Genomic DNA, 17716 nt, shown 5'->3' on the forward strand with positions numbered 1-17716 from the left:
TGGTCGGGGGGGGGGGGGGGTACAGTGATCAGAATACCATCGTAATCCACTGTACTAAACTGGAAGTGCCCCAACTCTCCATATGCAATGGTTAGCTATCAACAGTACCTGCCACTTTCATCATGCACAGATTATCATTGTAGAAGTCAGCCGGTGCTGGGGTGGGAAGCAATAAGGAGTCTGCAAAAACTCAAATATAATGTCTTTGCAGCACAGGATCAAAACATTTCTTGTATCAAAACTTTGTATATTTTTAAAATATTGTTTTTATATTATATTATCATTATTACTATTGGATTTTAAACATTTAATTTGATTTCTGCTCAGGAATACTCTCAGAGTTGGTACAGAAGTATATAAATTAATAGCAGATATGGGTGTCCAACAATATCCAATGCTTAAAAACAAATTTTTACTCACCACCTTCATCCACAGAACCAACAGACTCCAGCTGATGTCTGAAGAGGTATGGATTCCCAACTGTGCCTGATTTAATTTTTTCTGAAGACACTTGAGGTCCAGTCAAATCAGACATTGAATGAGCTGATGATAGTCGTTGAGGTCCCAAAAGAAAAGGCTTTTTTGGTTTTGATTTTAACTGTATTTCACTAAGAGAAGTTACAGCACTTGTTTCTGGAGTGTGAGTGCTTGGAATGATCGCAGAGGATGTATCCAAAAGGGTCCCATCAGTCTTGCGTCCCTTCATTTTGTCCTTTAGTTTAGCAAAAGGAGATTTAGTTTTGTCCTTCATTGAGAGATCAAACATACTTGCTGTCATGTTGTTCCTCATAAACTGAATATTGACTTTTATCTCTCCTCTGTCTTTAGTTCTTTTTCCTTGTTTAGATTCTAGGCTAAACCACCTTAAAAGAGAAGATGGCATACGGTCAACTATGTTGCACTGTACCAAATATTCTACTTTTTAAAACTGCAGCTTAAAATTTCATTTAACAATAACAAGAAATTAAAACAATAACATGAAATTAAAACAATCTTTACATCTCAATGGTTTTGGATGAGTTTTATTTAGTTTATTTATTTTGTTAGACTCCTCACCCTCCCCACATTGTAGGCTCAAGGATTTCCTATCACCCTCAATGGCAAAGTGAAACCATTCCTGTAGGTTCATGTTTACAAAATAATTCCAAGAAAACCTGTGCTGATTTTCAAGAATATCGTAGAAGTAGAGCTATAAGCAGTGGCCTTTTTTAGGCAGAAAACCAACAGAAGGCTCTTGAAAGGACACTTTTAGTTATCAACTTAAAACAAGGATTAGAAATCAAATCAGTGTATAGGAGTTTTTCCAAACCTAAGTAATAAACTTCCTGACTAACTGAAGCTGAACAAAATGCATTGGGACAACAAATGTTTTTTATTAGACAAGGTGTGCTTCGTAAATGGGGAAGAGTATCAGGAAAATAATTTGGCAAGGAGATATGTTTCAGCCTTGAACTATTACATGCTAAACTTATTTCCAGTTCTAGTACATTATTACAATGTACTGGACCAACAGAAATAAGCATTTGCTTGTTGTTGTTTACAATATTTCTAGCTACAAAAGTACATACACCTTCAAGCATTTATGACAGCTGGTTTCAATTAAGAAAGCAGAAAGGGGAGAAGTGGTGATCATAGATAACTAGACAAAGCTACAAAGAGGTATTAGATATAATCAGACTAATAACATACTACTACTGATGTAAACAATATTATATTGTGACATCTATAAATACTACTCAAGACAAAACAATCAAGAGACGTGCAAAATGCCCCTACAACATAAATTCCACCAGAAACAATTGCATGGTAACACAAATCAATATATATTTGTTCAAATAAGAAAGCAGCCAAGGTTTTGTGTGCAATAAAACAAGCAAATCCACCTTTGTGGCAAAAACCCTCAAACGCTGCAGTCATGACCGTATACGTAAGCAATACAGGAATACCCTTCTGTGGCTTCCTAAGACTGAAGGAGACACAGGCCTATTCCTCATACTGACCCTACTCCCAATCTTCTGTGTGGTTGATCTCCAAGTTTTGGAATCAGCTTAGAATTGAGCATTCTGCACCTTGTCCCTTTTTCCATAATATTTCCTGCTTTAAATTTGTTGTTTTTCTATTCACACTGGGTCATAATCCAGTTTTAAAATTTGAGGGTGCTAGGTATCAGTGATGTCATTGCTGCCATTACATTGCCTTCCCATTTGCACAGGCACTCTAGTGATACTGTGCACTAGCACTAAATTGAGACTGATCACCCAGCACATCACATGTCTTTTTTTAAAAGGCCACTACAACATGGCCACTGATCATGTTATCCTGCGCCATTTTGAGTAACACACCAATGAAAGTCCATTGCAACGAACACAAATAAGAGTGATATATGCAGCAAATTAATGTGGGGGAAAATTCCCCTACTTACATATCACCCTGGGTGAAGGGGACAGAAAGGGAAACCTGGGATGAATGGGATTACTAAAACCAAAGGTGGGAAAAGGGGGGAGGGGAGACATGAAATTGCTGCTGAAGAAATTAGCGAACTGTCAATAAAGTAAGAACATTTTGAACATATCACAACTGACGTGGGGACTTGGGGAGTGGACTAAGAATTTACAGGAAAATAATAAAAATAATCCAAACTCAGAATAAGAATAATTAAAATGGTCAAGGGGTGAATGGTTGCCTTTCAAATAACACATAAACACACCATCACATGTACGATCATCTAAAATAATAGTGCTTCGCTATCATTAACGGACTATTGCTAGTATCCATTATAACCCCCCCCCAAAAAAAAATACTGTGTGCCAGAGAGGGGGGGGGAAGGAGAAGGTGGATGGAAAAGGTAGAAGGGGGTCTGGATACAGAAGAGGATGCTCAAAGGGGGCATAGATCACTGCTGCAAAAAATAACAAATGAAGCATTTCGCACACAGAATCAAGCCAACTTGCAATGGGCTTGAAAATAAAATTGTCCTATAAGTGCTCTGGGGGGGAATGCAAAAAAAACCCAAAAAATTCAACTCTGACCCAGCATGGAGAAAATGAGTTGCAGAACGAAAAATCAGAAGCGTTGTAACATAACTATATATCCGAGGTAAAGTACATATACAAAACGGGCCACAGACAAAGTATGGGCATAAATTGGGCAACAGGGATGGTCAATACTAGTAACAGAAGTTGCAGATTATACCCAAGTACACAAACTCTCCACATTTCTCTTGCCAAGTCATTTTCAGAGTTAATGAAAACAATATTCAGACTCTGGAGCTGTGTTTATATTATGCCAATATTTTTGTAACATTCACCAGCATATTTTTCAAAATGAGGTAAATATAATAAAATCTGAATCTTAAAAATTGGGTGGGGCTTCCAAAAGATTTACAACAAAAAGACTGCAAACATTTAAAGTTAATTCTTTATAGTGAAACTGAATATGAAATAAATTCAACAAATCATTTCCAAATTATAAAAACTTAAAACAGAAGCTAGTGGACAAGTGATATTTGGAATGCTGTATCTTGTATGATCCATAACAGTACTACTGTTTTAAAAAGAGTGCAAAGGTAATTTTAAAAGATGTTGATTTGAGCAATACCAGAAGTACACAAATCCACTTGTTTACAAGTTTTTATTTTAAATTTTTTGTACATATTAGAATCAAAACTAAAATTCTAAAGTCAGTACAAGATCTAATGGAAGTATAGTGTATGAACCAACATTTCTTCAAAAAGATGCTTTTGCAAATATAAGCAACATTAGCATGGGGGTTGTACTTAAAATATATGCTAAGAGACCATATTACTCTAGTTACATTGTGAAAACAAGAATAACTAAGACTAATGTTTCTATTATGGCTTCCTACAACACAGGTATGATAACATCAGTGCTCAATTTTGATAATTAAAATTGGAGCATTTCCAAAATATGGTGGGTAAGAAAATAAATAGAAAATGTTGGGTTTTTTAAAAAGATTTCGTAATTCTACATTTTGGATTGTCTCTTCTGTAACAATGATCCAAATTAAATACCAAATGACATGCTAACCAATGCTATTGGCCCAAATGGCAAGTCTTACTTTCCAATTAAAAATGTCAATCTTGTCTGAGTTTCAGTCTCCTGAGCACCCCCCCCCCTCCCAATCACAGGGGAATAAACTACAAGAGGTGAACCAGTCTGCACTATGTGAAATGTGATCTTGGAGCTACATCACCTCCCTCCCATTATTTCTAAGTACAGATTGGTTAGTGAGGAAGATACATTCAACCAATCATTATACAGTCTGGTTTACCCCTTAGTTCTCACTGTATTGAGGGGGAAGGAAATTATGTATTCAACACATAAAAAGTAAGTAACTAGTGAATAGGCTCTATGCCACCTTTATACTCCATACTCAGGAACATCTAACCAAGGAAAATGGAATATGAGTAACTATGGTATTTCTGGTGCAACAACACAGGGGCTGTAAATGAAACCTTGATGACCACCACCTGCACCTAACCTGAACTAGTGTTTTTAAAAAAAACCTAATGATTTTTCACACTCATGAAAGGGAAAAAATTCTGAATAATAGTAATAAAAATATTTATATGCCGAGTTATATTAACCATTGTTTTAGCTGCTTAAATCTTGTGCCAGAATGAAGACAGTAAAATATTCAATACAAGAGGGGCCCCTTCATAATACCACAGCTTGAAGAAACTTTAACACTCAGATTATTTTAAAGGCATATGCTGTTCAAAGGTGCAACCAAAAGAAACTTAAAAGTGCTACATGCAAGAGGTTATTAGTCTGTAGTCTAATACACTATTAAAGCCACAATGGGCTAGCAACCATACTTCTCCCTGATAAAAAGAAAACCCTGCATGTTGCTTGGTCAGAAATCTTCCTAGGAATTCTAGATCAGCTGGTAGCCTTCATTTTTCTTAGAAGGGGGAAAAAACGCACTAGGGAATTGCTGACAAGGTTCAGCATTGTGCAGAATATTAAATATCTTTTTTGTAATACTCCAGTGACTCTGAAGTCTGTCTCTTAGAACACCATATGTACAGCTGTGTTGGACGGAGGAAGCTATTAAATATATTAAAAACTAGAAATATTACCAATAAAGACACTTCATCAAATACTTGGATCTCATTTATCCCCCCAAATAAGTACAGTTATGGTCACATCAATGTTACAAAGTCTCTTTGGATATAATGCTCCAGATCTGCTAAATGCATTTGAAAGCTAACACCCCCCCTCAATTTAATAAGAAAATTATTAGCTGTTTTGAAAGAAATAAAAATTACGCATGCCAGGCATCCAACATTTGTATTTAGAATTATGGGCCCATGGGCCCAGAACAGCAATGCACTCTTAACTTCCATATAAATAATTACTACTGGACTCCATATACCAGAAATTTTGGTTGTTCAGAGGCCCCACATACACATCCAAATGCCAGTGGTATTTAAAAGCAATATGCTGCATACTAATCCACTAGGCTTGCAGAGGGAGGATGACAAAATGTTTCCGATTCTTGTTTTCCTGAACTATGGAATTCTTACATTTTTTACTAATGTCGATATCAAGAGGTGTCAAACTCATTTCTTATGAGGACCAGATGTGACATAAATGTCACTTTGCTGGGCTGAACTATGTGTGCCATAAAATGTAATGCCAGATACCAGAGATATAAACTGTATAAAGGACAGCAGCTGAGGGTTGCGGTGCTCATCTCAGTTTCAAAGCCGAAGAGCCAGCGCTGTCCAAAGACGTTTCCGTGGTCATGTGGCCGGCATGACTAAACACCAAGGTGCACAGAGCGCTGTTACCTTCCCACCGAAGTGGTACCTATTTATCTACTTGCAATTTCTTGCTTTCGAACTGGTAGGTTGGCAGGAGCTGGAACTAGAGACGGGAGCTCACTCCGTCATGCGACAACCCGGGTCTCAAACTGCTGAACTACTGACCTTCCACAGCCTGCAGTTCAGCGTCTTAACCACTTGAGCCACCGCAGCTCCTGTTAGTCCAGATACCATGCTACTAAACTGAAGCTCTATGCAAAGGTCTCAGATTTCACCTTAAGCAGGATTCTGGAGAGTCTGTATATACATTCCCTAAATAAATAAGTCAGGATTGCCCTATTCTGCTTCCAACTCTCCATGTTCTCTTACATATTGGATTTTCACATTTGCACAGGGAGCCCACAGATACAAAGACTAACATGAAGACTGACTGAGCAGTGTAGGCCTACACGTACACTCATCCCCTCTCCCTTCATACAACACACAGAGAAAGATGATGGAAGCTTTGAAATAATTCTAATTTATCATGGCATTTCTGGATTTAACCCTGGTTAAGAATCCCAGACCGATTTCCCACAAGTGCTGCTCCGTGCTCGCTCTTCCCCTTTCCCCCGATGGTATGTGTCAATTTCACACAAGCTGCTGCGCGGCCACATTTTGCCCCACAGCTTTGCGCAATTTTCCCTGCATCTACTCAATCTTTAAAAAACAGGATTGAATAGACGCAAAGAATTGAAAATCACGCAAAGCTGTGGGGCAAAATGCGGCCGCGCAGCAGCTTGTGTGAAATTGACACGTACCATGGGGCAAAAGGGAAGAGCGAGCACGGAGCAGCGCTTGTGGGAAATCAGTCCCAGTTACTAAGAAGGAAACAAACCTCTATCAATGGTGATGCCCACATCCAGTCATCACTACTAACTAAAGTTAGTTGAAGACTTCCATTTTCAATCTCTGTGCGGGGGGAGGGGATAGAAGTATGGCAACTAGATGCATTCTTGTCATGAACAAACTAAAATTTATTTGTCACATCTCAACTAAGGCAACTTGGGCTGTATACATGTAAGTCTCCATGTGAACATGAAACCCAGGTAGTTCTGGACAGGCAGCTGTAATGACAATGCCACCACACATACATCCCCAAATTCTGCACAGGGTTAATTTCACATCTTAACACAAGGAAAGGGAAAGGCAGCTTTGCTGCAATGGTGAATGGGGGGTTGACAGTTAATCTTTTGTTACAGATACTCAAGCTTATTGTTCTGCCCTGCCCAGGAATTCTTAGCAAATGAATCCCACCCCATTAGAAACCAAGACAACAGCCTACACATCTGGTTGGGACCATTCCTCCCCCGAGACATGGAACTGTCCGATGCAGCAGGAAAACCAGAGAGCCAGCTGCCCAGCAGAACCAGCTCCTGACAACTCAAGCCAGAATGCAAGCCAAGGAAGATCCTGAGGATGATGTTAGACAGCAATGGCCAGTAGTGGCCGGAAGCATCAAACTGGCTGGCTGCAGAGGTTGGGAGTAAGGCATGTGAGGACTGGAAGATGCAGGGATATGGCAGGTGAAGGGGAGGAGCTTGCCCTCTCACCTTAATACTGGTTAACCGAGAATTCTAGATAATCAAGTGCTGAACAACAAAGCTTTTACTCTAAGTTGCTTAGAATTAAGCTTTTTTAAAGAAGAGAGAGGAAGATCATTAAATAGTTGGTCACTGCATAAGAGGAAGGCAAGTAGCCCTGCTGGGGTTCATAAGGTGTTTTTTGTTGTTCTTGTTGTTTTGGGATTTTTGGTGGAAGGATAAACATTTTGTTCTTAAAACAAAAAAAATGAAAAAAACCACTGATAGAAAAATAAATGTTAAAAGCTACTTTGAGTGCTTGCACTTGAGATGAACAGTGGACAGCAAACAGCTTAGAACACTCAAAAACAAAATATGCTCTTAAAAGTTCTCAAAAAAGGAGGAAAGGAGAAAAATATGAGCTATTAGCTTTAATACTTATACACCACAGTACAAACAGTACTGCAACCTGCAGCAGATTTACTAGCTGAAGGTAAAAATCACGTATTTTCGAAGCAAGACGTGAGGTTTAATCCTCACATGCAGCTTCTATTGCACTATCAAAATCACTGACTCTCTTTACAACTGAGTAGGAATTTCATATTAATTGTTCAATAAACACCTATACAAAAAAGAGCTTCCAATATTCAACAGACAGACTGTCTTCAAAAGACATATTTTACATCTCCAATGAGATACCAGCTGATGAGTTTCCAGAAGTCTACTTGCTTCTTGAATCTTGCTGATAAAGCCAGAAGATCTCTTTAATGGAGCAGGAAAAAACCAGCAAGTTTTAGGTCACTCCCTACCACCACCTTGATTAGTAAAGCACACAGTTCATCCTCGGCAGGCACAGCACAGCCACATGTCCTTAGCTTGGTCACAGATAAAGGCTCTCATATCTCTAGACTGGACAATCTTTCCCTGTGGCCATGGAGGGAGCAAACTGTTCTTTTTTAGTTTATGAAACCATACAGCACCTCTTCCACAAAGACTCAAGCCCTGTTCACAAATTAAAATGAATGCAAGTATAATCAGTGTACAAGTGCATCTCTATGGATTATCTGCACCTCTCAGCAGCTTTTGATACCATTGATAATGGTATCCTTCTGGACAGCCTACATGGACTGGGATTAGGAGGCACCATTCTGCAGTGGTTCCGGTCCTACCTGGAGGGTAGGTTTCAGAAAGTGGTGCTGACAGACTGCTCTTCAGCTCCTTGGCCTTTGGCCTATGGCATCCCACAAGGTTCCATGTCCCCTATGCTCTTTAACATCTATATGAAACCAATGGATGAGGCCATCTGGGGATTTGGGCTGGGCTGTCACCAATATTCAGATAACCCTCAGCTCTATCTCACACTTCCAGCTGATCCCAAGGACGCTGCAAAAAATTTGAACCAGTGTCTAGAGGCAGTTTTTGGGTGGATGCTGGCTAATAAACTGAAGCTTAATCCCAACAAGATGGAAATGCTGCTGGTGGGTGGTAGAATGTCCAACCTGGGATTTAAGGTGTCAGCCATTCTGGGGCTGTACTACCCTTGAAGAAATAGGTCTGTAGTTTGGGGGTGTTCTTGGACCTAGACCTACTGCTGGATAAGCAGGTGGCAGCTGTGGCCAGGAGTGCTTTTTATCAGCTTTGACTACTTAGCCAGCTGTGTCCTTTCCTGGGCAGAAAAGTTCTGGCCACTGTGGTGCCTGCCTTGGTTACATCTAGATTAGATCAATGCAATGTACTCAACTGGAGCTGCCTTTGAGAAGTGTCTGGAAACTTCCAATTGTTACAGAATGCTGCAGCCAAGACACTGAATGGATTGGGTTATAGGGACCCTATCACTCCAATCTTGGTCCATCTACACTAGCTTCCAATTTGTTTCCAGGCACAATTCCAGGTGCTAGCCTTGACCTTCAAAATCTTATCTGGTTTAGGACCACCTAATCCTGTATGAATTTGCCCAACCACTACAGTCATCTTTGGTGCTTCAAGAGCCCCCCCCCCCTTCTGAGATTAGGCAGGTGACAACCCAGAAGAACTTTCAGTTATGACAGCAAAGCTCCAGAACACTCTCCACAGGAAGATGCGTCTGCCCTATCTGTTGCTGTTTTCCACCAGCAAGTAAATACTTTTTTGTTACATTTCACATTTCCTCAATTATTCCTCCTTCCTAATCAATGTTTTCATTTTTTATGTAATTTAACATGGTTTTTTATTATTTTAATAGGTTTTTTATCATTATAACATGTGTTTGGGGAGAGGGGTTAATTTTAATGGTTTTAAAATGTAATTTTATCATATATGTTTTAAACTGTTAGATGCTTCGGTGGCCCTTGTGAGGGCAGAAAGGCAGGATATAAATTCCGTAAATAAAGAAATGTATGCTTGATTTTTCTATATGTGTACACTTTGTAATTCTCAGATTATATGCCACACATGTACAATTTAACATGTGATGTAAATTCCACATTTATGCAAGTACCAGTCCTTGATTTCATTTGTAAAGTTAATTCCCAAAGTTCCTAAAGGCTAAACAACATAAGGGTTCCTGTCCTACACTATATAGAAAAAAATCTTATGATGGCAGCAGCCATTATTTGGCAAACTGAGAAGACAAGCAGTAGTGATCTGTTATAATCTAGGGATTTTTAACTGATTTAACTTGTTTTAGGCCAGGAGCCATACACTAATGCAGCCAGTGATAAGCAGGGTGTAAACTGTTACAGTCAAATTCCACTTGGCTTTTCACTTCCTCCTGCCATATAATTATGAAGAGTGACATGTGCTGCAAGGAGTTAAATGGAGTTTCTTGGGACAGGGAATTACTTCAAGTTTATAGCAGAAAATCACTGTTGTTCAGTATGAAGTGTGGCCCTTGGAAGGTGTGAAAAGGTCTAAATACATTGTGTTCCAGTTTTCACACCTTTTATTGCAGCTGCAATAATTTTCATTGTCAGAGAAGAACCAGGCTATCACAAAAACAACTGACACAAGGAAAGTATCCTGAATGAGCTTCTCCAATATTTTATGCTCACAAACATTTGAAACTCTCATTTCTACCAAACTCTCCACCAAATTTTCATGAGAGCTACATTGACACAATGGAAGTTATGGCTTCTGTGAGCACTGGTAAAGTACTTAGTATGACAATGAGACCACAATGAAATCTGGAGAGGCAAAATAAAATCCCAGACACTTAAACCCCTTGATCAATGCCATGAAAGAGGATGACCTGGTTTATGATATCAGTGCTAAATCCTAGTATATGTGCACTGAATTAAGAACAGGCCCTTGCCCTGAGCACATACAGATCACATTCCTTTCCCTAAGACTCACTCCAGACTATCCTCAGAAACAGGATTAAAGAGCATGGATAATTCTCAGGACAGAATACACCTTCATTTTAATTGGGAAAATCACAGCCAAGTCAAGCATCACCTCAAATATGTCTGGTACCTATTTTAGATTCTAAATGAAATGCCCCAGAATAAGGATGACACCCCAAGACGGAAGTAACAAGTTGAAGAAGCTCCAATTTGCTCATCAACATAACAATCCAGGAGAACCTCTACTGCTCAAATCGTACCTCCTAGGGCCCCAAACCAAGGGGGATTCCCTCTCAAAAAGGCAGAGCACCAAGACCCCAAAATCCAAGCAAGCTACACATATTTCATGCCCCCTTTCATTCAAATCCTACGTTCTTACCCCCTTCTCTTCATCTACCCATCCCTTCCCTAGGGTACCCAAGGAAGTGATAGATGTACAGAGGGTGAGAGGTGACTTCTGCACTGTCATTTTTGCCACTCATTTGTCCCTATTGCGTCAGGGTTTTCCCCCCTTAATGTGTTTTGCACTCTCTAGTAGTCCCAGAGGAAGCAAAGGACATGTGGAGGGGGGATACCCAAAGCAATAGAGACAAACGAGTGACAAAAATGACAGAATGGAAGTGGCCAGAGTTCCTCCATGCCCCCTGCTACCTAGCCATTTAGTCACTAAACCTCTCCTTTGTCTAGTCCAAATTTTGTAATGACGTAAGATCTATCAGGAAGGAGAGACTACGAGAGTCCAACAATAACTGCAGATGATGAACACATCTAAATCCATCTAAAGACTGCGGTGTTCTCGCCTTAAAGTCTGACAAAGTGACTTTAGAAAAAGTAAAAACTGAGCTAATCAGCCAGCATCTTAACTGAAAGAATGTAAACAGACCAGTGATATCATAAACACACCAGCCAATATGAAGAGTTTTCAGTCTCTCTAGTTTTCAGCGAAACTATAAAGTACCTTTTTCATGAGAATTCTAGCAGTAAGAATGATTCTTGTTCCTCTAGTGAATAACTAATGTAATGGGATGGACACTCAAATCTTTGGAAAAATCCCTATTGTTTCAATTTTAAATGGGGCTAGAGTGAAAACTAGGAGCAGAACAGGAAAGTAGTAATACATGAAAAAGCAGAAGGGTCTGTTGAAGCAAAATACAAAAAAAAAAAAGTGTTAATCTTTAACGTGTCACAAGACTTTGGTTTTATACAGGAAAAAAGCTTTTCCAGCGCAGCGGTTTACTTATCAGTGCTTTTCAACATGTTTATAAAATGCATCCGAAAATGTTGCCACTTCACAATACAAGAATAGCAACACTTCCCCCTAATGAAGTGGTCTGGTTTTTGCAACAATTCCCATTTGCTTTATTATGCACATCATTTTACACTACCCTCCATTTATGAATATTTCATTCCATTCCATTATTATTGCATTAACTATTTTATTTAAAGTTCCGTGAAGAAACTTCTTAATGACTGAGCAATCCCCAGAAACACTACATCCATCTGCATAACAATACTTAGTTAAAGTGGAATACCTGGTAGAAAATCCTTCTATTTAAGAGATCTAAGATTTACCAGCACTGAATTTTAAAATTAAATAAATCGCAGTTTATGGCCTAGTTCCTCAAAACCTATACTTCTCTCCAAAGCAATCAATTCACATTCTCAAAGCCCAGAACTCCACCTCGTTTCTTTGGACATACTTAATTGCTTCCTAATTAATAAATATAAACATTTTCATTACTGTTCAAGCATGAAAAATGATGATGCTAGACATATAGAAGAGTTACATACTCTAACATTAAGCAGACATTGAAAATGGCATTAATTCTGACTGCTTCTTGTTCTTTGCAATTTTGGGCCCATGGGTAGCCAACAGTGAAAAATCAATTAATTATTAGGATGGAATGAGATCTCAAAATACTTATTTATTACACCCCTATAATGTATGAAACATTACATATTATTTCATTAGATTAATTCCTTGAAATATCACATACATGAATTCACACACTCTATGGCATTTGAACACTAGAATAGCAGGTAAATTTGATACAGATATCAGAAGGCATAAGAAGTCTACACACCCAAGAAGGAGGCCTATGTGGATTGCTGTTTTAAAAGATAGTTTCACTAAAACTACTGCTATAAAACTTTGTAAACATTATACAAACATTTAACGAAAGTGGCACTACAAAAGAAGTTTCTTTGTTCAGCAATTAGTCCTTCATATTATTTTCCTGCTATGGAATCAGAAACGACATTCCCATAAGATTGCTTTGCATTATCATTTCTGATTACGGGAATGTCATTTCTGACAGCCTAGAAATCCATATATTCCACAATCATCTACCATTTGGGAAGGAGTAGCTATTATACATGACTAGGTAAAGGTAGGAGCTGCGGTGGCTCAAGTGGTTAAGACACTGAACTGCAGGCTGTGGAAGGTCAGTAGTTCAACAGTTCGAGACCCGAGTTGCTGAAGTGAGCTCCCGTCTCTGGCCCCAGCTCCTGCCAACCTAGCAGTTCGAAAGCAAGAAATTGCAAGTAGATAAATAGGTACCACTTCGGTGGGAAGGTAACAGCGTTCGTGCGCCTCGGCATCTAGTCATGCTGGTCACACGACCACGGAAATGTCTTCGGACAGCACTGGCTCTTCGGCTTTGAAACGGAGATGAGCACCGCAACCCTAGAGTCGGACTCGACTGGCTTTCGAAAGCCAGTTGAATCCGACTCTAGGGATGCGGTGCTCATCACCGTTTCCAAGCCAAAGAGCCAGCGCTGTGCAAAGGCATTTCCGTGGTCATGTGGCCTTTTATACCTGACTATACATCACCAATAAACTGTCTGTGGATGTGCTAACTCAGAATCCTAGAGTGCACACCACTTCATGCTCTGTGGACCAGGAGACCACCAATAAGGATGAAATGACTAGTAACATTTAGCTTTTTATAGCACTTCCAGTGTTCGAAGCACTCTACCTGTAGCCTTGTACGGGAGGCTATTGTTCCTGTTTGTAGAAGGAGGATGTCATAAGAAAATGGCTTTCCCTAAGGCTACCTAGTGAATGTGTTGGCAAAGATGAGATATAAATTGGCAACATCCCAGATCCCAGCTCATTCTCTTAGCCACTACTTGACACCAACTATCCTGTAACAGCCTAGAAACTCATACACTCAATTATTCCCTGGTGAGCTCTCATCTACGATTTTGGAATACCAACATAACTTATTTTGCTCTCCTTGTAAGTCTATACTTTCGAATTTTCAGACAGCTTGTGGTGCATTAGAGTAAGGCTGTGAGATTTTTTTTTTTAAGTTTCACCTTAGATTTCCAGTATAAGAAAAACAACACTTACTCTGTTTTTCTTCTTAGCTTGTCTTCAAAGATATCATTTAGATTTATTGCCACTTGTCCCAGAAATTTATCAAGGCCAACAAGAGACCTGTGCATGACTATCAAGCAGAGAATGTATTTTTCTGAATTTCCTTCCATCAGCAATCCGGGTAATTCAAATGAGGCCTCTTCTTTCCACACAGGGTCCAGGGTCTTCTCTGCCACTGAGGTGGAGTACTTCTCCTTTCCCAGTTGTATGATCGTGTATGTATCATTAGTACCGCCTTTGCCCTTTGGCTTTAAGCCTTTGGCCTGAAGGACCGTGACCTGCACATGAGTAGGGAACCACTTCTGGGTTTGTTCTGCCAACATAGTCTCCGACATGGGGTTCAAGCAATAGTGATAAAGCCCAGGCACAAGCCTTACTACTTTAGAGGTGCACTTCAAAGCCTTACGGATCCTTGATACCGGTATGTGCAAACCTCTCAACTATTCCTTAACCAAGGGTTTAACACTGGGCCCAGATTTCTTAATCTACTTTAGCCTGCCATCCACACACTGGTCCATTTTTCACTGATTCTTCTTTTCTATCACAACCCTGTCAGTCCTTTCCACCCTTCGGTTCTTCCACACTCTTTTCAGGTTAACTCCCTCTCTGTGAGCATAACTTCTACTCCCCTGCTCAGCCTGGGGCGGGGGGCCAGTGATAAAGCCCACGCACAAGTCTTACTACTTTAGAGGTGCACTTCAAAGTCTTACGGATCCTTGATGTGCAAACCTCTCAACTATTCCTTAACCAAAGGTTTAACACTGGGCCCAGATTTGTTAATCTACTGTAGCCTGCCATCCACACACTGATTCTTCTTTTCTATCACAACCCTGTCAGTCCTTTCCACCCTTCGGTTCTTCCACACTCTTTTCAGGTTAACTCCCTCTCTGTGAGCATAACTTCTACTCCCCTGCTCAGCCTGGGGCGGGGGGCGAATAAAACCTTTAAGTGATACTCCTTTACTGGCAAACACCCACGGAGCTTCCCCACGTTATCGGAAGCAATGATGCACCAGGCGCCCTAGATTTCATTCCAGCGGGTGGGGAGGGGCAAGAAAACAGCGAACGGGGTAAAATGGCTCCGTCCATGGGGGGGGGGGGAGAGAGAGAGAAGGGAGCTGCTCCTTAGATAACCCTCCCCACCACCACCACCACCAGGCCTCCCTTCACCCTGAGACTTCCCTGGTTGCCTCACTAAAACAGTTGGGAGACCAACAGAGAGTGAGAGGGGAAACTGCGTCGCCTCCTGCCCTCTGCTGCGGCGTTAAACAAGCCAGCGCGGTCGCCTTCCGCCGGGCCTGCAGAACGAGGGCGCGCCGCAGATGGGGTCTCTCAGCGCTGCCCCGCCGCCGCCGCCGCTTCCCATGGATACGACGGGAACCGGAGCTGCCGGGCCGGAGCTTCCACTTCCGCATTCCCCATGTTGCCTGAGCCGGCGCTGCTGAGTGGGAGCGAGCGAGCGGCGCCGCCTCCTTCCTTGGGCGGTCAGAGGGCGGAGGGCAGGGTTCCCTTCCCTTTCCCAGCCGCCGCGGAGCTTCTTGTCCGAGCCAGCCCAGCCCAGCCCACCACTGGCATCGCCGGCCTTTGAAGCGGGTCTACCTGGGGGCTCTGGAGAGAAAACAGAAGAATGCTGTGGCCGGGGGAAGCGAAAGCCTGTTGAGAATAATGGACCCGCCAGACACGCACTGGTGGGGGGAAACAGCCACGCGCAAGCAAGGGATGGTGAAGCGGGGTTTCAGGGTCGCGAATAAAAGTGCGTCTTGGTACTAAACCCCTTCCCCTAATCTGAAGAACAGCCGCAGCTCTTTTTACGTTGTGCACATAACTAATCACGGACAGATTGAGCACTAACAGCCTTCTTTAATACAGACTTCGTTGGAAATCTGTTCAGTTGATTTCCATAGGACTTGCTCACCAATGGTTAGGGCTGGGTTTGAGTTTAAACGATGGCAAACCTAAACAGCATGATAAAAAGTAGAGACATCACCCTGCCAACAAAAGTCCGCATGGTCAAAGCAATGGTATTCCCAGTAGTCATGTATGGCTGCGAGAGTTGGACTATAAGGAAGGCCGAGCGCCGAAGAATAGATTCTTTTGAACTATGGTGCTGGAGCAGACTCTTGAGAGTCCCTTGGACTGCAAGAAGATCAAATCAGTCAATCCTAAAAGAAATCAACCCTGACTGTTCTCTGGAAGGCCAGATAATGAAACTGAAGCTCAAATACTTTGGCCACCAAATGAGAAGGGAGCACGCACTGGAGAAGACCCTGATGCTGGGAAAGATTGAAGGTCAAAGAAGACAGGGACGGCAAAGGATGAGATGGTTAGACAGTGTCATCGATGCAACGAACATGAAATTGAGCCAACTTCAGAGGACGGCGGAAGACAGGAGGGCCTGGCGGGAGATGATCCATGGGGTCTCGAAGAGTCAGACTCGACTGTGTGACTAAACAACAACAACAAAAGCAAGCTTCAGCGTATGCATTTGCCGGAAGTATACAGTTCTGCCCACTTAGGCACACCTAAGGCGAAGGTGCAAGTTATAAGGGAAGTAAATCCCTGGGAAATTAGGGGAGTCAAGTAACAGTGCTGTCACTCGGAAGCCAGTTGTATGGAAATTAGTGACGCCCAGTGAACATGCTTCTAGAGGGAAAACAGTGGATTTCTCTAACTTTTTCATATAGACCGCCCCATTCCGCCACCAAATCTAGGGTTACCAACCTCCAGGTGCAGCCTGGAGATCTGCTATTACAGTTGATATCCAGGCAACAGAGATCAGTTTCTCTGGAGGAAATGGCTACTTTGGAGAGTGGATTCTATGGCATTGTACCCTGCTAAGGTGGTCTCTCCCCCACCACCCTACCCTTGCCAGGCTCCACCCCCAAAATCTCCAGGTATTTCCCTGGCTAGAGCAGGTAATCCTAGTCACATCACGGATCAACATGCTGTTCCTAAAAGCCATGATCTAAGGCTCCCTAATGCTGGTTGTGGTTTAAAAAAAGTATCCAAGGAATGGATCAATATGATTTTTATGTACACGTCTCAAAAATCCATTATCAATTCAAAGAATACCAGGTGCACAAAACATGTTAAAAATCACGGATCCAGCACTTCATGACACCATGGTAGGGCAAAAACATGGGTATGAGGCACAGATCATTTTGAATCCTATTGACTTTTACATCAGACTAGTGAAATCCACTGTAAAATCACATACAAACATCCATAGACAGAACCACGATGAACCCAGATCCTCTGGTTGTTGTTTTTTTTTGGAAGCATCATAGTACAAAAATATGGACCCAAGGTACAGAACCTCATGATTTTTGCATGGAGTCCCACAGGATGCATTAGAACATTACATATTGCATTTATGTCTGCAGATTGTACAGTTTTAAAAAAAATGGACTCAGTGCTTTGTGCCTAGGGTTGCCAGCCTCCAGGTGGGGCCTGGGGATCTCCCGCTTTTACCACTGATCCCCAGCCGACAGAGATCAGCTCCCCTGGAGAAAATGGCTGCTTTGAAGGGTGGACTCCATGGCATTGTACTATACTGAGGCCCCTCCCCTCCCCAAACCACGCCCTCTCCTGGCTCCACCCCCAAAGTCTCCAGGTATTTTCCAACCCAGACTTGGCAACCCTATTTGTGCCAATGCCAAAGTATA

General features: G+C 41.5%; 1 protein-coding gene across 1 annotated transcript in view; it reads right to left on the reverse strand.

The window, feature by feature from the left end:
- RAB11FIP2 (RAB11 family interacting protein 2 (class I)) overlaps positions 1 to 14646 on the reverse strand; it is a 43605-nt gene extending 28959 nt beyond the window's left edge. The window contains exons 1-2 of the mRNA XM_015419357.1: positions 14026 to 14646; positions 421 to 863 (exon numbers count right to left, since the gene is read on the reverse strand). Of these exons, the coding sequence (XP_015274843.1) occupies positions 421 to 863; positions 14026 to 14387 (805 nt within the window). The 5' untranslated portion in view covers positions 14388 to 14646. The remainder of the gene's footprint in view (positions 1 to 420; positions 864 to 14025) is intronic.
- Positions 14647 to 17716: the final 3070 nt, after the last annotated feature.

Source organism: Gekko japonicus, unplaced genomic scaffold (assembly GCF_001447785.1).
Source record: "Gekko japonicus isolate JY-2015 unplaced genomic scaffold, Gekko_japonicus_V1.1 scaffold338, whole genome shotgun sequence".
Taxonomy (NCBI): domain Eukaryota; kingdom Metazoa; phylum Chordata; class Lepidosauria; order Squamata; family Gekkonidae; genus Gekko; species Gekko japonicus.